Raw genomic sequence first — 25,992 nt, forward strand, 5'->3', positions numbered from 1 at the left:
TGTACCATTTTCAGCCAAAGCTAAATATTCATCATCCATAGCAGCACGCCAATCCTCATCTGCAACTGCCTCATCAAACTTGGTTCTCTAAAACCTGTTACTTTCGTCATATAAGCATAATGACGGGCCGAATATCCAGTTTAAGTGTATCTATCAACAGGTCGTTTGACCCTCTCTGATCTCCTGAGCTGTGGCTCACTGTGAGCTTGCCTCTCATGAGGCGGCACATAACGGCTCTGCCTAGCACCTGGCGTCATAACAGACGGAATTCCCAATTCACTGTCTAAGCTGTCACTGCTAGATGAATCATAACCTACAGTGAGTGGACCTGTTACATCTTCAAAAACCTTTTCTTTTCCCTTATCTGTTCTCCCCCTCACTGACATATCCGTGTCAGTGGATGCAGTAGTGCGACTTCTCAATCGTCCTGTCCAAGGACTCACTGTAGATGATACATCACCTGTCTGACCACTCATGGAAGTACTCTCTGTAGGAGTATTTTCAGCATGACTCATACTGGGTGAGCCATCAGTAGGCACTGCAACAGGATTCCCATACCAGGATGCTAACTCATCAAATACCACATCTCTGCTTATGAGTGTCTCATGCGAAGAAGGTACATAACACTTATAAGCTTTCCGTTCCTGTGCATATCCTATAAACACACTTTTCACTGCCTTAGGATCCAATTTCTTCCTCTTCTCATCCGGTATATGCACATATGCAATGCTGCCAAATACCTTCAAGTGCGAAATATCAGGTTTATGACCATACAGCCATTCATACGGAGTGACATCATGAATCCCTGCTGTAGGGGTTCGATTCAGCACATAGACAGTACTCATCACTGCTTCAGTCCAATAACCATTTGGCAGACATTTTTCATTCAACATAGCTCTAGCTGACTCCATCAAAACCCTGTTTTTCCTCTCTGCAACACCGTTTTGCTGCGGTGTATAACTACATGTGAGCTGTCTTCTGATCCCATATTTAGCAAGATACCTGTCAAAGTAATTTGAGACATATTCACCTCCTCCATCTGATCTCAAGCATGATATATAACAGCCCAATTCATTTTCAGCATGCTTCTTGAAGTCTTTGAATGCATCAAACACATCATCCTTATGCTTCAAAATATAAAGCCAAGTGTACCTGCTAAAATCATCAATGAATGAGACATAATACCGTGCACTGCCAAAAGAAGCATTATGTGAAGGACCCCAGACATCAGAGTGCACGAGCTGTAAAGGCCTAGTGCTATTTTTAACATGTCTCATGAAAGGAAACCGTGCCTGCTTCCCAAACTGACATGTAGGGCATACATGACCAAAATCATTATACTTGAATTTAGGTAATCCAAGTACTACTTCCTTCTGCTGCATAGATTTCAGCTTTTGTACATTGACATGTCCAATCCGCTTGTGCCAAATCTCTACATCCTGAATGACACTCTCATCATGAGCAAACATGGCTGCCTTAAGTCCCGGAATGGTCGCATCCAATGTAAACATCCTGCCATCCCTTCTGCCCTTGGCAATTAACTTGCAGCCATTTCCATACTCCTCAATGAAATACCCATCTTTGTTAAACCTCACTTGCAAATTCTGTTCTGCCATTTGACCCACAGACAACAGATTCTTTGTTATGGTCGGTACATGTAATACATCATGCAGGCCTTTCTTCTTGCCATCAGGCATCATAAGAGGAACAATCCCTTTATGCTTTATGTCATGTTGGGTGTCATCCCCAGTACATACATGACCATGTGTACCTACAACCATCTCATCAAACCACTCTCCATGCGGTGTCATGTGGTTTGACGCTCCAGAGTCAATGTACCATCTGCCATCTCTATCATGTCTCGATGCATTTCTGGATACATGTTGCATGGCAAAGAGTCTATCAACTGGCTCATCATGAGCACCACTAGAAGATGCATAGTGCCCATGCTGTCTGTGGTGCGCAGATTGGACGTTGTATGCTCGCGTAGTGAATGCCGGAAGGTCCCCAAGAACAATGACTCTACTTTTTGCACAAGTTACAAGGTAAAAAGCATGAACGACAAGAGCAAGAGACCAATTGGGTGCAATCTCCCCCCATGCCTTGTGTGAGCGCTTCACAAAGCATGTATTTTATGTATATTTCATCTTCATGCTCAATAATAGCCCAATTTACAAAAATATAACAAGCTTTTAGCTTTTGAGTTTGCTTTTACACAAATAGAAATAAAGCTAATGGACGGTGCCCAAAGAGTCTGGCACGCCCAATACAATGTCCAAATAGAAATAACATAACCGTGCGCCCATGCGCATGCAAAATAATAATAAATAATCAATGCCTCAATAAATAGGCATGACAAAATATAGGCGTGGCTCCTATCAGAATATAATCCATAGATCGAATACTTGCTATCCACCAATGCTTTCCTCCGCCACTGCTGCTATCTCTACACATCAACTGAAGCATTCACAATCGTTAGTAAAATAATACAATTAAACCGACAAAAGTGAATACCTAGCAGTCTTCAGCTACATAAATAAATCAACTAGTTAGAAATAAATCCTAACCTTAATTTATTACGAGTGCGCACTCAAAACTCATAAACGTTTATTAATTTAATATGCATTTTGCGGAATCACCCGCTATGGAATCACCCATGTACACACTAAATTAATGAAACGCCCGAAAAGGACAGGCGTCCCCATCAACTTCTCGCACAAAGAATCCACTTTGTGTATGAGCCCCGGTCATCAAAGTTTACGGAATCCACCGTAAAACCTCACGGAATCCACCGTGGCACGGAATCCACCGTGAAATATGCCTCCTGGCATCAGTCTGCCCTTTGTCTTCATATCTCCCTGCTTCTTGTAACAATCCTTTGCAATATGCCCATACCGGCCACAATAATGGCAATCCTTGTCCATGTTGGACTGATCAGATGACTACCATGAACCAGATCCACCACCTCTACCTCGGGGTGATCTCCCTCTGCCTCTAAACCCGCCAGATCCACTTCGGCCTTGTGTATTTGCACCATGCCAATTACTGTGCTGCTGTTGCTGTCCATAAGCATTACGAGTGTCACCACGACCTCGAAATGAACCACGACCTTTAGATCCTCTGCCACGCTGGCTAGAGTATAACAGAGTGTCTCTACTTTGAGATGTATTGGAACCTGTATTCAAACCAAGTTTGACTTCCTCATGCAGCAACAAGGCAACTAGCTCTTCCCAGCTAGGGGGCTCTTCTCTGACAGAAATGGAAGTGTCAAAAGCTTTGTAATCTTTGCCTAAGCCATTTAAGGCAACAACAATCATATCATCTTCTGATACACTTGATCCAATGGTAGCCAGTTGATCAGCTATGGTCTTAATCTCCGTGGCATACACCTGGATGCTCTTGCCATTCCTAGACATGTTGTTGAACTGCTGTTTCAACTGGATCTCCTTGCATGTGTCATGGTTCCATAATTTTTCATCAGTATGTCCCAAGCATCCTTCGGAGTCTCACATCCAGTGATTTGAATTACCATAGCATCAGATATACATAAAGAAAACCAATGCAGCACCTTGCATGCTCTTTCATTCCATAGCCTGTAAGCTCTTTTCTGTTCATTTGTTGGATTCTGTGCAGGCAACTCAGGAGCAGCCTCATCTCCTGTACATAGATCCCAATAACCTCTGCCAACCAGAAAGTTTTTCATTCTAAATTTCCATAATGCAAAGTTCTTGTTGTCCAACTTCTCTCCAACTATCTGAGTGATATTGTCAGTCCCATGTGCATTAGCCATGATGCAATAGACTGTCTATCAAGTGCCTGACTCCCTGGAGACCAATAAGTATGACTGACCAAGTTCAGTCCATAACAGTTTATGACAGTTTTCTGCACTAAATTGCAGAAAAAAAAACAGGGTATTTCAGCCCACTGACACCCCAAAACAACCCACAAACAAGTGGTCTCAACTGTAGATATAACTGTCAATACATAAGCTATGTGCTTGCTTCAGCTTAAGCTTCTGTAACCTCACTGCCAGGGTACATACATGCAGTCTGAAAACTGTAAACTGTGAGTAACCAGCAACAATTTCAAGTCCAAAACTGAGTGGTAATCATGTCATACATGTTCCAAAATCTCCTAGATAGCTGCTAGTACATTTGGCAGTCAAGACATGAGCATAGAGGCACAGAACAGTGCATATCCAGCACATACAAGTGTCAACAAATTTAGTTGAAGGTTGCAGTCAACCAAAATTCAGCATAACAAGCTCCAAGCAGCTCCAAAATGTCTTCCAATCATGTTATACATTTACTTTGTAGTGGCAAGTTCAATACATGAGCATCTGAGTAGGCATAGACAACATGTCTTCATTGACCAATGGCATAAACTTCATGAACTGTTTGTAATTAACCAAGACAGTGTGACTGCATTTACTTCAGCTTCAGAATTCAGTTTTCAATTATGCTCATTGCTTGCTTCAATCCTCCATATATTCACCATGTATAGGTCAGTTCATATAGATGATGGAATCCCCAAGATGACCTGCATTATTTCAGTAATACACAATGCTTGTCATTGACTGTGTATGACAATTTTCAGCCTATCAATGATTTTCAAATCTGAGTATTCTGAGCAAGAAATCTCAGCTCCAAGACATTTGATCCAATGTATACATGCTTTGACACATTCTTGTGCTCCAAAGATGCCTTCTAAGTGTATTATAAGGCTCCTATATGTCAATAATGACTGAATGCATGCTGTTCATTCATGTTTACAGCAGTTCAGAACTGATTACAGATCTGTGTCTGTTACTCCAGCTCATAACAGAGCTTCCACACAAGCATTTACCTCTTGTACACTTCAGATGCCTTCAAGAGTGAGCATACATGCCCTATGAGTCTTGTCCAAGTGTCCCATTGAAGTTTGACAAGTTGCAGTCCACCCAGCTCAACAGGAGCAGTTCACGTTGATTTCCAGATCTGGTTGACAGCTGGTCCTCCTCATCATGAGACTCAATGAGCACTTACATATGCTCAAAGATGCCCACCAAGGCTCCCAGAAAGGCCTCAACCACTGTGATAAAGCATAGAGTCCAAAATGAGCAAATGCATACCTTGACAGAGTAATGGCAGCCTATTTTGTTTTAAAAAAACCTTGTTCTTCAGCTTCTTCAAGTCTTCTTGACTCCCTCCTGCTCCAGAGAGCTCAACCTGGCAAAGCTCTGATACCATGTTCAAAGAGGAGAGAGAGACAGGGAAACACCATATCCATGAGCCTTCAGGCTCTCAAAATCATTTCTTCATGTTCCACACTCTAAAACTGAAAAGCACACAATACAAAGATAAAGTGACCTAGTGTAAGTGTAGACTAGACAGACTAACTGTAGTCAGGTCACTAACTGACTACTAACCCGACTTATTTAATGTAGTCACATGTAGACAGCTGCACACTCTAGCTGTCATAGATGTTGGTCATAGATAAAGACACACTGACGATGAGCTTGATTTCTAACAGCTTTCTTATTAATTTAGAGAACCAATGCCATTTTAGACATTAGTGTTAGTGTCCATGGTTCAAAAATATTAGATTTTTGAATAAATTTTAGCCAATTTTTGATATTTTAGATATTATCTCTTGTAAAAATCCATAAAATTGTAGACAACTTCTAGATTATGATAATATGTAAAAGAAAGCATGTATCTTTCAACTAATTTCAGAGGATTTTATGTAAAAAGAGAGATTGGAGAAATCGCGCGACGCGCAATCACTGTTTTCAGGCAGTGAACAGCACTCCAAAGTGGGAGATGAAGAAGGAGTGATCTGGCTGAATTCTGATCAGGTATCCTAAAATTTTACCCCCCTTTCAAGGCCAATAGAAGCATCAGTTTGGTGATCTGAGCAGCATAGAGGAAGGTATTATTTTATACACGTTTTTGAGTTTTATCTTCTCATAATGCATAAATAAACTGACAGGCTTCATCTCTGTTAGTATTCTTATACATTTTCTATTTCATTCTGTGAGTATTCTTCTATGTCTTCTATTTCTCTGAACCCCTTCTCTTCCTTCCTAAGCTAATTTGGGGCTGATATCTTCAGCCATATTAAAAGAATTAGCTATAGCAGTGTTCTTTTAATTCATTTCTTACTCTACAAAAGACATATTGTCAAAATATACAAGTATTATGCACCCCTATAGCAGGGCAATGTTTGTAGATCATTCATAGATGCTTTGAGTTGAATTAAGAGGAGTTTTTTCTCTTATTTATTGGTTGTGGTAACTTATCCTTATCGGGAACTCAATTTGAAGCTCTTTTGAAGCAAGTCTCTTTGCCCTACAAGCCTTGTAATTGACTCATAAGCTTTTGTCCCTAACAATCTACATTGAATGTAATCATGCAAAGTTGATTCATGCTATGGCATCACGTATGAATGATGGGATGCAGAGTTGTTTATGATACATGACAACATATTATACTTGATTTTTTGATTGCTCTTATAGTCAAGAAAATAAACTTGATTTAAGTTAGAACTTATGAGATAATACTCTTGTGATCTTTGCTAAGAACATGCAATTGGAAGCTCTATTAACATCTTCAAGGACTTGGCTTGAAACCTTCAGCCCTTCTCTTATCTCTACCATCTCTACATTCTTTTCTCTCAAACCCTAGTGATTGACTGTGAAGTACCCCTTGAACCTTTAAACATTCACTGTAATCTACTTATCTCTTGAAGACACATTTCCATCTATCTTGTCCAGTTTTCTTGCCAAATCCTTGTGGTGACCTTCAACCATATGTGCTGCGACAGTGGTCTAGCATTCCATGCGCGCAAAGCACACGTGGAACACTAGTTGACATCATAGTGATAAAATATGCATTATGTCATGTAAGATTGAAATAAATATGCCATGGCCCCATTGCCAAACTAGACAAAAGAATTCTCCATGCTAAACCATTATAGCTATTGCTTCTGAGGATAATTGATGTGTCAACCTTAGTCTCCAAAATGACAATAGTAATCACAAACAGAAGATTGGATTAATGATTGATTCTCGATAATCACATCCAAAGACATGTCTTTATATCCTTAGAAAGCAAATAATTGAAAGAATTCTAGAAGTCCACTATGATAGGTCCCAATTTCACTCAATGTCAGAAACAACAAATGAAGAAGGTTAGACTTGCCCCAACAACATAGTCAAGCCTAATCGACAACATGCATTCGAAAGAGCTGATCAATATGAGTTTGCATGCATGATCTTGCAGGACAGGAGTCGGTTTCTACAAAGAACATCAGTGTTCAAACCAATGGTTTGCATGTGATAAGCTTGTCCTACCCATATATCACCTTAGAGAATGCACTATTCCTAGTCTTTCTTCCCATTTAGTCATGGCACATACGATGGTAACATGTATCTCAGTCATTTGATCCTATAATTGTTTTATAAAAGACTCACAATTTTTAAAAAAAGTATGTTTAACATGTAGCTAACTATATTTGTTGAGCAACAAAAAGTAAAGCACATTCCTCCAAAGTTCAAACCATTGAAAGACAAGCACGTACATGGAAGTGCGAACGTAGTGTAAAGGTACGCATCACAAAATTCTATTGTGGACCTGTGCCGAATATTTGGCTTTGGGTTCTCTCATGCGAATGCACTTTAAAGGGGATGTCTTTTGGAAAAGGAAGGGATCCCTCTCTCTCTCTCTCGCTCTCTCGCTCGCTTGCCTGTGTGTGGTGTTTGTTGGGAAGATGGAGAAACGGGACTCGCCTTTCAAGCTCTTATCTCGACTTCTTCTTCACGATCCCTTCGAAGACCCCTTCTTCCACTCCTCCCTCTCCTCCTTCCTCGACCCCTTCCTCTGCGCCACTTCTCGCCACACCGGCAAGGTTCATCTCTCGACCTAGTCTATGGAGACACACACAGACAGAAAGAGAGAGAGAGAGAGAGAGTCTAATCGGCGTCTTGCCTTGTCTGTGCTTTCTTGCCTGTGTTGTGTGGGTAGGGCGCTGCGCATGAAGAGACAGGCAACTTGAGAATTGAGGAAATCCCCGTGCAAGACAAGAGTACCGTCAAGAGAGCACCCTCGCCTATCGTGGAACACCCGGATGACGATGCCGCCTCACCATCAGCCGGTACATTCTATCTCGGATCCTATGCGCGCGCGAGAGATAGAGAGAGTGTGTGTTTATCCTAGTGTGAATATTTTGTCATTTCTCGTAGATTTCAAGGGGTTTTTTTTGCTCCTACTCTTTTTATGAGAAATTGGGACATTGCATCATCCTCAAGGATCTAGGGTAAAGGGGCCAATAGATTATCATCTAATAATCCTCCATTATAATTTTTTTTTTCAATTGAGTTGCATAAATGTTTTTTAATAGTCAAACTATTTATATTTTATAGAACTCAAAGAAAAAATATTGGGTTTTTCTATATTTTTATCAAGAAGCCTTAGTTACAAATGAAAGGTTCATAAAAGAGGGGTAGTGAGGGGCAAATAGAGCAACACTCGAGGATGCATTGCTTTAGGGTTTTACAAAATCTAAAATATAAACAATTTTACACGGCTCAAATGTTTGACTTAAGTTAAGCTCATCTGTAATTTATAAAGAATTATATTATATTGTGAAGTGACTAAAAAGCTACATCTTTCTTGTAAAATTGTCACTCAATTGGGGTAGGGTGTGTTTTCCTTTTGGTGGACGCTACTTTATTAACCCCTTTACCCTATTCATCCTCAAGGATAGCATGTTGCACAGTTGCCCATTCGAGGGGATTCCATCCAATAACCATATGCACCTCACTCACGCACCTGCTCTTATCTTCAACAAAAATCAATGTGCACTTGTATGCATGCAAGCATTAATACATGACGGCTTACTAGCAACAAAGGTTTCACACATTTCTCAATACATACATGAGTTAATATGGTGGGACACTATTAATAACAACTCACCATGGTCATAACGCTTTTCATAGTATCTAGTAAATTATGAAATAAGAATATTTACAACACATCGGAAAGGTACTAATGAGCTACAAACCAATTTGTTGGGAGTGCATGTGAGTTGTGAGCTGTCAAAGGCTAAAAAGCTACACTTGGGTGGCTCCATGTTGTCCCACCCTTAGGGGTGCTCTACCTTCAAGTGAAAGTTATGGATGTTATATCCATGAAGTCAAATCTAGGCACAAAATACCACATTATATGAAAACACCTTATAGAGGTGCATTTCATGAAAGTATCTTAGAAACCACCCTTGCTTATTCCAAATTAGGCACTAATAGCGCTTAGGGGAGTTAGGTGCAAGGATATGATCTATCGAATAGTTTGCATTTTAGGGGAGCTAAGAGAAAAGATATTATCTAAAGAATAATTTATGATGGTCATCTTGTTAATTTTGACGTATCCTTCCATGGGTGCATAATCAAGGCTATTTGCAAAGGGTTGGTATCATGAAATCAACCCTTGTTAGTCCCACAAGATGTGACCCATGTTTTCCAAAGCAGAAAAAAAAAAACTATTGGAAACTATAGGAAATAGAAAAAGTGACATTTTTCCAAGGTGCATGTTATTGTAAAGGAATGTCAATTGACAATATGGTACCATTAGGAAAAGAGAAACACAATATTTATTAGTGAGAGCTAGCATTGGCTTGGAGTTACAAATGGAAAATAGTGACATATTTATTGTACTCTACATACCCAGTAGTTAAAGTAACCACTCTTAGCTTGTGTTTTCTTTGTTGCTTTTCTCCATCATCTCTAATTGTCTTGTTTGTTTGAAGCAATAGCGGTTACCTTCTTGAAGAGAGGATTCTAATTATGATTTCTTATAAATGCTTAAGCTGAGATATAAGTCAATGTCCATGGTCAAAAGCAAGGCATCATGTTTGTGATCTTGGTTCAACACAAAAAATGTGTTCATTGTAGAATGATGTTGGAGAATGCAATTTTGGGATGATTTTATTAACTAGCGTACGCTAGTTGCCTATCTATCTTTAGCAAGACAAAAATGTGGACTAGAGGCTTTTAAAACAAAGGATTTGCCACGTGTTGAAAGATTGAAACAAAGATAGTAGTACATTTACCAAAGTCGACAACCATTTGAATGAAAGTTTAACTTTGATACATTAGCAAGCATTCAAAATTTTTTCAAAGCTCTTAAAGGACACCTCTAATGTTGGCACTTTGTAAGGCTCACACTTAAAAGCTTAAGGGCATTTGTTGCCTTATATAAAGGAGACAATATTTCAATCTCAAAGATCTACAAGCTGTTTAATTTTAAGAAAAATTAAATGACATGATGGTAACTTATAATGTTGACTAGTCACATCTAAAACTTGCACCTTTTGGCTCACAAAACATATTTTTTTAAAAAGCAACAAAAAATAGTTTCACTTTTCATGTGTAGATATTCATAGTTTGAGCTCAAAGTGGATGGACTCCCTAGCATCACTTCCTAATTCACAAGCTTACACATACTCTAGCTCTTCAGTATGTTATGGTGGTCCACAAGGTGTCTATTATGCCGCAGAAAAGACAAGGCGTGGTGGTCCTAAAGGAGTAAGCCCTCTCTCTCCCTATTTCACTTTTTCCAACATACATGAGTAATTCCTTGCTAATTATGCTTATAAAACATTTCCTCCTTAATATGCAAATATGTTTATACCTCAATGACCTATGAGTTTCCTTGTCCTTATTCCAATATCCATTTTGTGAACTTCATATGACTTTTGATTACTTTGAGATAACAATGATTTCCTCTCATAGGTCCTTACTCTTAGACATTCCAAGTGTATTGGCATACGCTAGATGGTGGGTTGAATATTGCCCCTATGGTGCCCACACAATTTGGGTTCTAGTAAAGTGGCTTTGCCATTTGAAAACCAATATTTCTACTGAATAAGAATGTTGCTACCATATGTAGCTCTCACTTCAATTTTTGAATATAAATAATCAAGTGGCATGCTACATGACTAGGGGTTGAATAATGGATTAGGGGCTTTGGGTCCCTAGGAATCAAGTGTTTTCAATGATCACTTGGTTATCACCAATTTAATGTGAAATGTTTCTTTGATGTATTGTAATGTGATGTTGTGTGTGCGCGTGCGCGCACGTGTGTTGGGTGGGCAGTGAAGAGTTGATGGCTATTAATACTCTTTATCACATATTGTTAACAAATGTAAAATTACATAGAGAGAGAGAGAGAGAGAGAGAGAGAGAGAGAGAGAGAGAGAGAGAGAGAGAGAGAGAGAGAGAGAGAGAGAGAGAGAGAGAGAGAGAGAGAGAGAGAGAGAGAGAGAGAGAGAGAGAGAGAGAGAGAGAGAGAGAGAGAGAGAGAGAGAGAGAGAGTGTGTGTGTGTGTGTGTGTGTGAGATATTTACATCCACTATGGTGCCTAAAAAACATAGAGAACAAATAAAATAGCTCAAAATTATCGTTATAATCGACTTTGGGGTGCCCTTGGCACAGGTGAAGGCCAAATGCTGAAGCTATAATAGTTATTATATAAAGTTGCCTAATGCATAGGCTTTTTGAACTCTTGTATGATGGCTTTGCCATATTGATAAACTGCTCATTTGTGCTATTTCTTGGTTGACTTTATCTTGATGATCTCACTTGGTCATGTTTTAAGTTGTGCTTGTGTGATTCCACCCATGATCCACATTTTGATTGCTTAGTGTGTTGACTTTATACTATATGAGTCCAAATTGCAAAGCTTCTTAATTATTCCCTTGCTTGGCAATGTGTTATGGTGTCACCCACTTGAACCCTTGCTTTTCTTGTATTGACCTTAGTTGGTCTCTAGCTTGTACAACTCTCACATTCTTGATGGTCTTTATCATCTAGTCCATTAGGGTGGCCTCCTTGGGGTGCACCTTTTTCTTTTGCAATGTAACTTTATTCACTACTAAAAGAATAGTATTTGCCATACCTTGTTCACACACACACACACACACACACACACACACACACACACACACACACACACACACACACACACACACACACACACACACACACGATCTTTAACTAGCTCACACTCTTGCCTCTTAACATAGACTGCTCATTTTCTTTCTCTTCTAGCTACTTTCTTTTTTAATCTCATTGGTCATTTTTTGAGTTGAGTAGGCTTTAACTCATTTACCATCCGTATCATTCCATGAAATTGTATCTATGTTTGTATAGGCTTTGTAACAATGTGAAATCGATTTGAATTTCTTAAATAGTCAATATTTGTATGCGATGCTCAAAGTAGAATTACTTATGCATCCAACAAAAGAGAAGGTTTTCTTTGAGTAGTAGTTGAAATACTCACACATCCTAGCTCTCTTTTTCGAGGAATATCATCATTTATTTAGAAAAGTGGATTTGAATGCTTTCCTCACATTATTTAGAAGGATTAAAGAGAAACCTTCACCTTAAGATTTGGGGTTAGGCATAGTTGTTGTTTATTATAACACTTTGAGTAAATATGAACCATATGCTTAATATAGATTTTGGAAGAAAAGTTTGAAGAGCGCGATACAAATGCAAGCAAACATATGAAAAGAATATCACGGTGTTTGGGAAACCAGGCATGTATGGCATTCACATTTTATAATCAAATTCTATCTCTTTAACAAAGACCACAATATGTATCAAGGTTTTCATTGTCTTTTCATAGGGTCATACTTATACGGCTGAGCAAAACCTTAGAAGCGGAGAAGTAAATCAAAAGGAAACACTTCATAACCTTAAAGAAGGTGAGGTGTTAATACATTGAACAATTCTTATAGAGGATATTAATGGTGATTTGAAATGCTAAAAGGACTTATTACAGGTGATGTGGCAAACTTTGATAAGATGTGGGAAGAACATGCAGAGAAGAGCTTTCGAGTTTGGAAAAAGGACAACCGCCACTTACTTGGAAGGCCTAAAAGTCTCTCTCTCTCTCTCTCTCTCTCTCTCTCTCTCTCTCTCTCTCTCTCTCTCTCTCTCTCTCTCTCTCTCTCTCTCTCTCTCTCTCTCTCTCTCTCTCTCTCTCTCAGACACACATGTGCACACATACAAGTAATTTATGCACAATATATACCTATATTTGTGTGTGTGTGCATGTGCATGTGCGTGTGTGTGTGTGCATCTACCTATGTGTGTGTGTGTGTGTGTGTGTGTGTGTGTGTGTGTGTGTGTACATAGACCCGCATACACGCTTATAACAATAGTACACCATTTAAAAATCATACGCTCATGTTATGGTCTCAGGTGTACAACGCAAACGTGCAATGGCATCTCTACCTTTCCAACCTTATAAGCGAAAGTGATATGTCATTTAATAAAAGGTAAAACATCAAGTTGTTTAAGAAAATCTTTGTAAGTGGGCCCTTTTGGTGTTTTGAGTAAAATGCAATTAATTGATCATTAATCCCTAGAAAATGTTTAAATGAACAAATTTCACATACAATTGTCTTGTCTCAAAACATACATTTAGTGCTAGATTGCATTGACTTCTCATCAATATTCTTTTGTTATATGAGCAGTTTAAATCCATGTAATCCATGTTTAGACAAGACCAATGCAACCTCTTTTATAAGAGGAGGTAACTTTTCACTATTCATTGCTAGAGTATGTCAAAAGGGTGGTATTTGTGTCCATATTTCCATACTTGTCATTCTTTCATTTGTAAGCTTTCGATCAAGTTAAAAATTGAAATAAAGTATTATTTGGACAATTCTTTTGATTGTCTATTAATTTGACTACATATGTTAGATTAGAAATTGGAATCCATTAATAATAAACTAGAAGCACCCTCTAATATAAATATATATTTAATAGACAATCAATTTACATGAATGTGTCTCACATATAAACTTCCCTCAACATTTTGCTTGTATCCAATACAGTTAAGATTCATTTCTAATAGAACATAAAACTTCAATTGTTTGGATTCTCTTTAGATTCTTGTCCCTTCAAGTGAAAAGTGACTCACTTTTGATATAATACAAACAAGTGATGGTCTTTTTAAGTATTCCTCTTCATCCACTAAAGCTAAACCTTAAGTATTTTAATGACATTTTGAGTCTAATATTTGGGTCTCAAAGCTTTAAATGTGTAACATGCTAGGCCTTAAAAGAGTTTTCAAAATATAGAGAAATATAAAAAATCTAACCTAATTTAGATGAAAGTTAAAAAAATTGACATAAAATGAAATAACTTATGTGAAATACTTTCATATTTCCATGCCTTGGCATTTATAGAAATTGTACTTCAAAACATGTAAATAATAATATGAAAAGCACTCATTCTCTTTTTTATGGTGACTTTTCTTTTGCTACATTTTTCGCCCCATAATGACAATTTGTTATTTTCACATATTTGTTCTCAATGAATCCAAAGTATTAAAGTAAAATATGTTTCAATGTTTCACAAAATTGAATCATAATCAATCAATGTACACCAAATAAAAAACATACATAATGCATTGAGATTAATTAAATGTTCTTTTACTTATCTCACAACATCATTTGTATTTCAAAGGAGAGAGGCCCACAAATGAGAATCCCCCCTCCTTGTTTAACTAAAAGAAACGATATGGGGTGCATACTAGAACCTAACCATGGGAGAATGCCCTTAAGGTGAAACTTGTATTGAATTTCAATAAAGAATTCATTTGCTTTGAAGCAACAAGTTTTAAAAAAATTCGTGCTCTATCTAATATTTCTAAAGAGGCCAAAGTGGCCTTCCTATAAGAGCTAAGGTAGACTTCCTATTTAGAAAATAGTGACACCATAGATTCAAGTAATGTATAATTACTGAATTTCAAGTCATGGGTAGCATAGTTTCTTTAATAAGGCTCAAGTTGGTGTGAGGAATAGGTAATGAGATATTCCTCTTGGGTAAAGACACATCCAAAAGTGCTAGCACACTTGTATCATTTATGACTTCAAGCTCCTTGGCAAGATCTGGTAGCCTCAAAATGGGTGCTATGGTTAAGTATTCCTGCAACTTATAAAAGATTCTTTGCTCAATCCAAGTCTAGCCAATTTTCTATTTGCTTTTTGAGTAAATCGGTGAAAGGTTCTTGGATAGCACGCGCTCAACGTTTTGGGACATTGAACGCCCTCTTATTGATTCAAAAGATTTGAACACATAGTGTGATGGCTAGCTCTCACCTAACCTCTTGCACATCATGAAGATCACATCTGTTTGTAGTGAGCTCACTTAGCCCACCGTCAAGCTTGAAGGTCGCACTTGGGAAGATCCACGACCCAAGCATGCACGCCTTTCCTTCTAAGGACTTCACATGCAAGGAAGTAGCATGGGCTAGGCATGAAAGAGTGCTCAAGAGGAATATGGAGGTTTCCCCCTTGGTCCCTCATACTTATACACTCCCCCTCTCAAGCTCTCTTCAACTCTCTCTCTCTCCCTCACTCACATTGGAAAGCAAGAAAATGGGTACAAGAAATTAACACACATGAATAGTCTTTTCCATTCTCTTCCAACCTAATTGTACAACCTCTTAAGGTGAATAGCCTTTTCCATTCTCTTCCAACCTAGGGTTTCCCATCCTCTTGGGAATGCAACCCACTTTTTGGGTCAAAGACAAGTCTTCCCTCCTTGCATATACTTAGGTCTATTGATTTGCATGTTTTTTTATCCTAAGTGCCACTTATTTTACTAATACAATTTGCATGGGAGGGAGTTCGGCTATTGTTACAACATTTGATATAATGATTTCTTCTTCCAAAATATGGTAGTTTTCAAAAAATTTGTAGCCTTTCATGCTAATTGTTCCCTTCATGTCTTCATGTTCTCCATGCCGTTAAAAAATTTCCCCTCCTAGACGAGTGCTAGTCCCATGGCACTTATGCTAGTAGGAGCATAGTATAGCTTGTAGATGGTACTGGGATGGTTGATGTAGAGGTTCTAATGAAGGAGACTCTTGGATGGTGATGAGGGATAAGTGGGATAAGATTAGAGTGATGATGATGAGGGGGGTAGTGGTTGTTGTAGGTGGAGGAGGTCGTATGAAGTAGAAGGTGCATGCCACTGATTGTTGATGGGACTTCAAGTGCTTAGTGGACCTACTATGTTGTATTGTTATGCGCTCCTTCCGTGAGAGGTGTGTCTACCTATCTAGTGCAATGTGGAGTGCATGTGTTGCACAATTCGGAGATGGGTCAAGCTTCAAGTATACTCAAAATATTGTCCCACTCTTGAGGACCCAATTGATGTAGGATTGGGCTTAGTGCTATGCCCAGGGTGATAGGTCTCTCAAGCATGCACTTGAGTTGCCATGCCCTTGATGTGCCCTGAGGTTGTGGTGTGGGGACATAGTCTAGGGGATGGACCTCTAGGTGCAATGAGTATATCATTGTGCCTTCTTTTTTTCATTTTTTCATTTTTGAATAAATTTGATGGGCATTTACACTACTTAGGGATTGGCTTGAGTACATGTTGAAGGCATCCTATGCCAACCATATATCCTTTTAGTGAATTGCGTAATTGCAAGTGTGACTCAGGGAAGAAGGGATGGATACAAAATACAAACCAATTATCCAACATATCTTCTAGTAGCTCAATACAATAAGGGGGTAGTAGTGCAACTCTAAAATGAAGCTGTAACTGTGATGGAGGGCTGGTTGAATAAGACACCTTTCAAATGCAAGGTCTTTCTTCGGAGGGTGATGATTGCAACTCATGCAATTCTTATATTTGCGTTCAAAAATAGTGGTGGAAATTATTCCTCATATGGCATGATAGGTTGCGAGAGTAGTGTAATGAGAAGTCGGAGATAATTGCATGTCATGATAAAGGAAGGATTGGGGCAGTTAGTGAATCTTCTCACAAAAAGGGTAAAAGTTGGAATGCGGTCAAGGAGCTAGAATAGAAAGGTATTTTTCTTCTTAGTGGCTCTAACACTTGGAATTTTAGGACAATTATACCTATCATTTCATCCTTGTATTCTTGGCCATGATAGTGAGGATAGGGACAAGGGAGTGGGTTTACCTTTGCGATGTTACTTGATAAACAAAATCCTCCCATGCTACCTTGTCATTTTCTAGGATGGGATTATTAGCAGTCATGTTTGTCATGCCTTATCATCTCCTACATGTGAGCCTCAATGTGACTCAGATGAAGACTTTTGGAGCTCTGATAGATCTATCATGTGTTTTGATGGAGGAGGCTACTCGTTCTAGAGTGGCTATTTGGGTGCATTTCTTTTGTTTTTCGTGTTTCAGTGTGTTTTCCATGGTTAGTTTCTGTATTTTCTAGGCTATCCACACCTATGGACATTGTCCTTGCTAGTTGGATTTTTTGATGGTCATCTGGCATTTTCTAGGCATTTATTATGCCATGGACAGCATCATCGAATATTGGTCAGTCAATATTTATGGCATTTTTAGATTTCAATCGGCCAGTTTAGGGATTTCGGGGCTATCTATAGCCATTCCCCACTTGGCAGTAATTCAGATTATCATCTTTATTCTTCCCTGGTAGGTGCACACTTCGACTCCATCATCTTCCTTCATCTTCGGTGCTATTGTCATCATCAACATGATTTGGTGCCCTCACTAATGCTGTGGGTTGCATGCAAGGAAAACTAATAAGTCCTCCTTCTGTATTTAGCATTTGTTCCTTGTTTAGTGCAGGTTTCTCTTCTTATTCTCTTGCATATTCTCTCTCTCTCTCTCTCTCTCTCTCTCTCTCTCTCTCTCTCTCTCTCTCTCTCTCTCTCTCTCTCTCTCTCTCTCTCCCTCTATGTTCGAGTTCCTTCTTTCATTGCACACTCTCACATGGTATCATTGCCAAAAGAGAAGATACGTAGGTGTGTGGAGCTGCAACACACTATCTATTCATGAGGCAGCCACTCCAGGGTGTAGGCGACCATCCTATACTGCTCCATGCACCCTCCCAAATTTGTGTTTTACTATCACACAACCAATTCCTTTCTAAACGGCCTGTTTTCTCCCCTCTTTTTCTACGTTTTGCCACTTGCATCAGCAAACATAAACTTTGGTGGCATAGGCGACTGACCAGATTCACAAGCAATAGGTTTTTGCATCCTCGTTTTCAAACACAACCTTTTGTGTACAAGGGACAATTATTTTCCTCCAAGCGGACCATCTACATCGAATCCTTTGAGATCATGTAGTTGCTTTCCACTGTTCGAGGGCTTGTCTTGTCCAAACGCAATTTCTTTGGGTGTTTCTCTTATAGGATATCAAAGATGTCTTATCACCAGTTCTTTACTGACTCAAAGGATGAGGTCTATGTCCCTTCTTATGAGAGCTGGGGAGATTTTCTTGCTAATTCATGTGACCTCATCCTTTGCTGACTCAAAGGATGAGGTCTATGTCCCTTCTTATGAGAGCTGGGGAGATTTTCTTGCTAATTCATGTGACGAATGGAGGTCACCTAGCCCATTTGTTCAGGAACCCTCTCCTCCCCGTTCTCTCCATGTTTCACAGAAGGCCCATTTTGTTGGCCTTCATATGCCCTTCATGGCACCCTCTATACAAGTGTATGTACTCCCTTCTTTGCTCAAAGGAGACCAGCTTGATGGTTCCAAGTACTCGCTTTGGTCGTGTAAAAGTAACTAACCTAAAGCTCACGTTCATGACGAGATTTGATCAAAGGCCGAATACTTAACAGCATGATGACAATGATGATGAGAAAGGCTTGAAGATTTTACCCACGAAAGCTGAAGGATTTTACACATGAAGGGGAAGGATGAATGAAGGTTTTTACATACTATGGAAAAAGCTAAAATGTAATGGAAGTTGAAAGGTAAAACGAAACTAGATAATATCCTCAATCCCAAAAAATAGGAGAAAAGGAGAAAAAAGATAAATACAAATCCATCTTAAGCTGCATGTGTAATAACATTGTCAGCAAGCTGTTTCAACTCCTCAATTTCTTGGAGCTCACGTCACAAATCATAGAGCTATTGGTGTGCTTGAAGGAGGAGGATACTCAATTGGGCATTGAGGTAAGCTCACTACAGTCGTAGAGAAAGATAGTGCGTCGGCTATGTAAGAGGTAGCCATTTGTGCTGCTCGGCTTGAAATGCTTGAACAATAAGCGGTTTGTGGGTCTTGGCGGTCGAGCGTGAGCTCCCAACATTTTGGTTTCATTGCCAGGACCAATGAATTTGAGCCTTGAGTGCTTGCACACTTCGAATTGAGCATTGAACTAGGGTTTCGCCCTTGAACCGGTGCTTGATATAGGTAGGAGATTTAGGCGCTTTAATCTTTCCAATTCGATGATGATTAGGAAAGTAGCAGGAAGCATTTCAGTTTTTTGTTTTGGATTTTTGTTGCATTTAGAGTATATTAGGACCAATAACTTGTAGGAAAACAATAGGGTTTTGCAGCTGTGAAACAGATAGAACATGGAAATGAAAAGGGAAAAAAATGAGTTTTGGGATTTAACGCATGTAAGACATATATTTGGAAGGTTAAGGATGGTTGGACAGGACCCTAAAAGTCCAAAACCAATAGGAAATATCTCATTTCTACACTTCAGAGAGAAAGAAAGAAAGAAAATTATATTAACGTCTTCTAAAGACCAAAGCTGGCCTATGAGACAAACTGTGATACAACTGATGAGGTCTAGCTATCCAAAAATAAAAGTGCTGAATGAAAAGCTAAAAACTGGAAATTGAAAATACAGTGCTGTGAGTGTGATAAGTGTCGTGTATGTGTATGTGCGTATGTAGCTCTGGTACTCCAGATAATGGCTACAAAAGGAGAGAGAGAGAGAGAGAGAGAGAGAGAGAGAGAGAGAGAGAGAGAGAGAGAGAGAGAGAGAGAGAGAGAGAGAGAGAGAGAGAGAGAGAGAGAGAGAGAGAGAGAGAGAGAGAGAGAGAGAGAGAGAGAGAGAGAGAGAGAGAGAGAGTTGCAAGTATAGAACGAATTACGTGTGGTGATTTCGAGTCCAATCTTTCATTCCAAGTACCTCAAGGCCTTCTTGGTGCTCTAATTGCTTGTTTTGGAAGGTTATAGGGTTAGGCGGTAAACCCTAGGGACCTCTAGTATCGATCATGCTGGCATCTGCTTTTGTGCCTGTCACCACAATTGGACCAACCATAAATGTTCGACTCCGAGAGTTGGACTAGTCAAACCGTTCGACTGGTAGAATTGAACCATTCGATTGGTCAATCGACCAAGACTAGTCGATCAGTGGACCGGTGCCATTCGAACGACCTTTTGTCCAATCGAAAAACCCCAATTGGACATGCCATTCCAACCACTTTGTGTCCATTCGGATATATCCAATCGGACTCGGACCGTCCAACTCCCAAAGTCGGACCATCCACAATCCGACCAACCTCAGTGAACCAACCTTAGTCGAGAACCACCCACAGTCCCGACCAACCTCAGTGAACCAACCTTAGTCAAGAACCACCCAGAATCAGACCATTCGAACTTGGGAATCGGACCAACAAGGCAGAATAAAAACAGGGGCAAATTACCTAGCCCCTGAGTACCAGCTAAACCAGACCTCGTAATCCCTTGAGATAAATGACCTAGCTTACAAAAGCCAAGAATACAGGAAATAGTGACCTACAGCCTAGAGGCAGCCTCTAGTGCCCTAAACGAGGGTCCACCAACCCCACTTAGAGCCGAAACCAACTCACAGATCCTAAAAATACCCTGACTGAGCAGATAGGAGCAATAGAGACGCTAAACTATTCTTAGGAGCAGCCATGGAATGCACCTAGAGCCACATTAGACTGCGAACAAACCTAGGGGAATAGCGTAAGTTGCATTTTTCATTCAGCATTCACACCCCACATTGATTTTATCACTTGAAGTGCATTGAAAAGTTGAGAGCTTGATTTCGCATAGTGCACGGAAGAGAGCACACACAAACATCCATTGAGTGAGTATAAGTTGAGGAGTGTTTGTAAATAATAAGGAACTCACTTAGACCTAACCATTAGAATGAACCCACTAGTAGGAGAAGACCTCAAAACGTAGCCGGGTAATTGAGAACCCCAAGTGTAGGACCGAGCAAGAACTGACACCATTGGAGGAGTGGATCTACCCAACTTGATCAATCTCATTGACACCCTTGTGGAACAAGAGATCGCAAACATGGCAGAGTCAAGCACTAACCACGGACGGGACGAAGAGCTTGACTTGGGTGGTTTGGTTTCCCGACATAAATCTAGTGGCTAGTTGCTAACTGTTATCTATTGACCCGGATAGACCACCACAATAGGTTGTCCGAGGATATCATAGTGGACCGCAAAGAGGAGAGAAGACTAGTGCGAAAAGCTTTGCAGGGCACAGTAACCTACAATCAGGAGTAGCAAGCCAGAAGCTTGCGGGGCAGAGCATAGAAATGCATGAGATTCAATGAGTGCTAGCCCTAGCAAAGTAGAAATAGAATATGTCCTAATGCAGAGAGGGAAAGAACGCTGGAAGGAGATCTTATGCTGGAAGAGCCCAGGGGCTTCACTACAGATGTTGTATGGTATCACATGAGTGTAAGGGAGGGGGGTTTTTGGAAGGGGACACTTAAGTGTATACATTAGAGGTAGACCCCTCTTAATTTCCTATATTGAACTTAAATTTAAGGAGGGATAGAGGGAAAAAAGAAGGGGGGATGCATTTGATCACCTCTTTGCATAGATTGGTTTCTCCATGGCATAGAAGAGACCTTGACAAGTAAGGTTAAAACCCTAAACCCTCACATAGTAGGATTATTGAATCAATCATAGTGTGGAAGGGGGGTAGTTGGCACTCTCCCATGGTTTTGGTAGAGAGATTCAACTCCCCTTCTTCCAAAGAGAGTTTGGTGTCCGCTTGGTGAAGTCACTTTAAGTATAGAGGGGTTCGATTCCCCTATTCTCTCTCCTCAGGTGGCAAGGGGGCATGGGCACTCAAAAACATTGCCACACATAATTCGATGGTATCCAGGTGCCACTACATAAATCACGATACTTTTAATTGCTTAAGATAATTCCAACTTTTAAAAAGAAAGTTAGTATATGTTCTATGAAGACTTACATTTAAGAAAGGGGATACATAAAAAGTCATACATGTATATATCTTATAAGCTTAAATAGGGGGATATATTAGTCTTACAAGCTTCATAAATAGGGATTTTTTTAGAAGTCCTTGCACACGTATGTGACATGTCTTCTTTACTATGAGTGAACTCCCCATGGGAGTGAGCTTCTTATGAAGTGATTGCTAGACAATACTTCTGCCGAGCAAAGCGTTGTTGCAATGGCAACCTCGTTGCTTGCAAGATTAGGGGTTAAGCAGGGCTCTAAGAGCCAATCAAGAATCCATGTCGTGGCTAAGAAACTAGACAAGTACTAGCTAAACGATGACCCATATAGCTTCGTGGAGCAGTTCGAGTAAGTTTGTGAGGCCAATGGCCTCACCGATCTTACTTTGCACTCATAAGCTTTCGGTCTATACTTAGGAGATAAGGGTAGAACCTGGTACACAAGTCTGAACATTGCTAAGCCTGACTTCAACAACCTCAAGAGTCTCTTCATTAAGAGATTCTCTAAGCCCGATGGGTACTCCAATAACCTCTTGGTGTGGCTGATGAATGTCAATCAGAAAGACAAGGAGGACATCAGAGACTACATTACCCATGTGCAGAGTCTCTTCAAGAGAATCCCAACTGGTAAGCGACCTACCGAAAGAGCGGTCTCCACAGTCTTCATCAACGCGATACGAAGCAAGGAACTCCAAAAGGCCTTGGCAAGCAATTCAAGCTTGTAGTGAGATGTGCTAGCTAGGGTCTTTGATGAGGCAATCAGAGTGGACGACCAGCTCAAAGAGAGAAGCTCCAAGAGCTCAACCTGAGAGGAGATGAATGCTAGAAACTGTGAAAGAGTTTCAACATCAAGTGAAAGATTAGACCCAAGTTCTCAGGATAAAGGAAAAGGCATGGACGCAAGTCAGGAGCTAGCGAAGATGAAGACGGAGCTAGCTAGATTACAAGAAATGATGAGACAACCAACATGTCTTCCCGTCCAATGCGTGTATTGTGGTGGAAACCACTTGCCACATGAGTGTCAGGACCCGAGGTCTCAACCTTACGCCATTGCAATAGGTTTGGTCATGATATCATGCATTTCCAACTACCGAGGAGACTCCCGTACTCGCAACCATATGGATAGCCTTACCTATCGAATAGGCTGTAAAACTTCTTCGAAAGGGGAGCCCCATTGGCTCTCCTAGAACCCAATGATGCCAAACTAGCCATTCCTATGATGGAGATAAACCCCACAAGTATACCTAGACCACCTGGACCCTACATAACCCATCCAGTAAGCGACGAGTGATGCTCCAATCCACTATGTGGAGGTGTTGAACGACAAAGAACCTTACGTGCACCCCTTCATGTCATACAACAAAGAGGGCAATGCAATCCTTATGGATTACCGACCTGTACCGGTGATGGCACTAGGAAGAGGTAGAGGCAGAGGCTTTGGAGGGCAGACCCAAGAACTAATCTCGTGTTGGACTTGTGGACACCCAGGACATATCTCCTCACACTGCCCCGAATGGGGGAGTAGGCTAGTCAAGGACATCTTAAATGCTTCGAGAGTAGAATCACTCACATGTTTGCCAAATGCCCTAGACGAAGACCACCCTCTAGTGTGGAAAATGAGCCATTTGTACTATTGGGGTTGTTCAGAGTTGAGACATTTAACGGAGAGGACACACCCATCCCGCTACATGTCATGACCCGCGTGCAAGGGAAAAAGTAGGCCGGCATATCATTGCCTGGACCTAGCAACTCAGACGTAGCCTCAATTGGAAAGAAAAGTTAAAGGCAAAGGAGAAAGAAAGCTGACACAAAGGTCATAAAAAACTGAGAGCACTATGATGCTACTTGTCGAAAAGAAAAGTTGAAGTCAAAGGAGAAAGAAAGCTGATGTAAAGGTCATGCTAAAATTGAGAGCGTTACTTGTCGAAAAAAGTGATAGATGCAGAGGCAAAAACATTAGCTCCAAAGAGGGCCGAGAAGGGGAGTGCAAAGGTGGAGTACCCCAACTGGAAGTGCCAACTCGAGTCTATTGAAAAGGTCAAGGAGTGGATAAAAGAAGCCCAGGAGTACCTAAAGGATGTTGAGCCCATATTGGAAGATGAGCTAGATGATCTCTCAAACATAAGCACACCAATCTCGCCTCCACGACCAAAGTTGAGGAACATGGCTGTACCACAAGTAGTGCCACTTAAATAGAGCCTACACACTATGGGCTAGAAAATTAGTCAAAGCTATTGACCAAGAAACACAGAGTTGGGAGAGAGACAAGTAGCTAACAGCCTCCTCACCACGCTAGTAACCACCTCGGTGACTCTAAGCCTAGGAGATCTGCTTAGGCAGCATCCAATGCTATGGAAAGAATTGAAGCAGTGGATTGAAGGATCAATGGAGCAAGGGGTAGCTGATCTACATGATCATGATGCAGTGACTCAGATACCCAGCCTACTGACGCTGCACTCAGTGCCAAAGTCCTTACATGTTAATGCTTTCTGGGAAGTCACCAAAATGCATGCTGTCTTATTGGTCCTAGCTCTAGGAGACACCACAAGAAAGGGAATTGTGGATATAGGAGTAGGAGTTAGTGTGCTGAGCCACACAGTACTCCAGGACTAGGGTAAACCACATGTTGAGAATGCTAGGTTCAATGTCACCATAGCCAATGGAATGAAAGTGCAGCCATTTGAAGTGTTAAAGAACTGGCCCTTGAGGATTGCGGGAATCCGATTATTTGTTGACTTTGTAGTCATGAAGGGAGTGGACTATGACATCATGTTAGGTCGGGCCTAGATGCACAATGCATGGGTCATAGAAGACCGGGGTAATGGTTTGATTTATTAGGAAATCAAATAGAGGTAGTAAGAGTAGAGATGGATACATGGAAGACCACACCAATCGACCTGGATGCCATCTCCACCATGCTGAATGGTGATGTGTAGATTAGGAAATCTTACGGGCCACTAACCAAATATATCCCTTGTCCCGAGGATGAGTGAGATTGGATGCACGTGCTTGCAACGATAGATCCACCATTCTCAGACAGTGAGGAATATGAGCAAGTTACTAAGAACACCATATTAGAGAATTTGGGAATTCCCAAGTCCCAATTTCAAATAAGTGATAAATATTTGACCACATGGCTAAATCTTGATCCATATTTGAAAGTGGGGTTTGGGAAGGTAGCTTGTATAGTATTTAGGATAGACTCCGCCTTTAAGTAAGACAACAAGATTTGACCATGTGGTCAAATAATAAAGGCATTGGGGATTCCCAAAGTGCATAGAAATTCCCAAATTCCCTAATATAGTGTTTAAGACGATTGATAAGCCTAGAGATGCACTCTTAGTGCCAATTTGCATGATGGCCAAAAACTCGAATGGACGATCCAACCATGCCGAACTCCATGCCCCAAGTAATAAGTGAGAACTCCTAGAGATCCTAGAATATCTGACAAGCAAGCTTAGCATGCAATAGAGCCGCCAACCTTAAACCTCTCCACAATCTCTTGGATGAACATAAGTGGCGATGGACCAGAGTGCACGACTTAAACTTAATGTACAATTGGGCCTTAGCCACCATTGACAGGAAGGAAAGACCCTATCAAGACCTAGGAGATGACGAGCAGTTAGAGGAGGATAGCTCTATCGAAGAATATGAGGATTGATGTTTCTTTAGTGATGGAAGCCAAGGAGAGTTGGACATAGTAGAATATGACACTAAGGGAAAGGTGATAGAGCAAATTCAAGTTGACTCCAAACTGCGTAGAAAGAATGCCTTTAGAATTGAGAGGAGTCATGCGCATGGATAGCAACCAAGCCTAGCTGGAGCACATGAGGGCGATTGTCTATGAACAAGCGGGCATTACCTAGCCAAACGCTTTGCTAGTGCTTAGGATAGAGTCATCGTCATTTGAGCTACAACCACCAGGCGAGACTCCCTTTCTAGCGAAGATAAAGAGTTTGATTCTGAGTCGGAGGTAAGTTCAAACA

At 40.4% G+C, this 25,992-nt stretch overlaps 1 protein-coding gene across 5 annotated transcripts in view; it reads left to right on the top strand.

Moving 5' to 3' along the window:
- Positions 1 to 7,667: 7,667 nt before the first annotated feature.
- LOC148035344 (uncharacterized) overlaps positions 7,668 to 25,992 on the top strand; it is a 40,196-nt gene continuing 21,871 nt past the window's right edge. For 3 of the 5 annotated variants that reach the window (XM_087680368.1, XM_087680367.1, XM_087680366.1), the window contains exons 1-7: positions 7,668 to 7,887; positions 8,004 to 8,133; positions 10,410 to 10,561; positions 12,496 to 12,576; positions 12,666 to 12,744; positions 12,822 to 12,920; positions 13,244 to 13,320. In XM_087680368.1, coding sequence (XP_087536494.1) covers positions 7,750 to 7,887; positions 8,004 to 8,133; positions 10,410 to 10,561; positions 12,496 to 12,576; positions 12,666 to 12,744; positions 12,822 to 12,920; positions 13,244 to 13,302 — 738 coding nt within the window. In that variant the 5' untranslated portion in view covers positions 7,668 to 7,749 and the 3' untranslated portion in view covers positions 13,303 to 13,320. The other 2 variants (XM_087680365.1, XM_087680363.1) reach the window with 2 other exon arrangements.

The sequence above is a fragment of the Lygodium microphyllum genome, chromosome 6 (genome assembly GCF_053477565.2).
Source record: "Lygodium microphyllum isolate KBCC chromosome 6, Lygodium_microphyllum_v1.1.10, whole genome shotgun sequence".
In the NCBI taxonomy this organism is placed as follows: domain Eukaryota; kingdom Viridiplantae; phylum Streptophyta; class Polypodiopsida; order Schizaeales; family Lygodiaceae; genus Lygodium; species Lygodium microphyllum.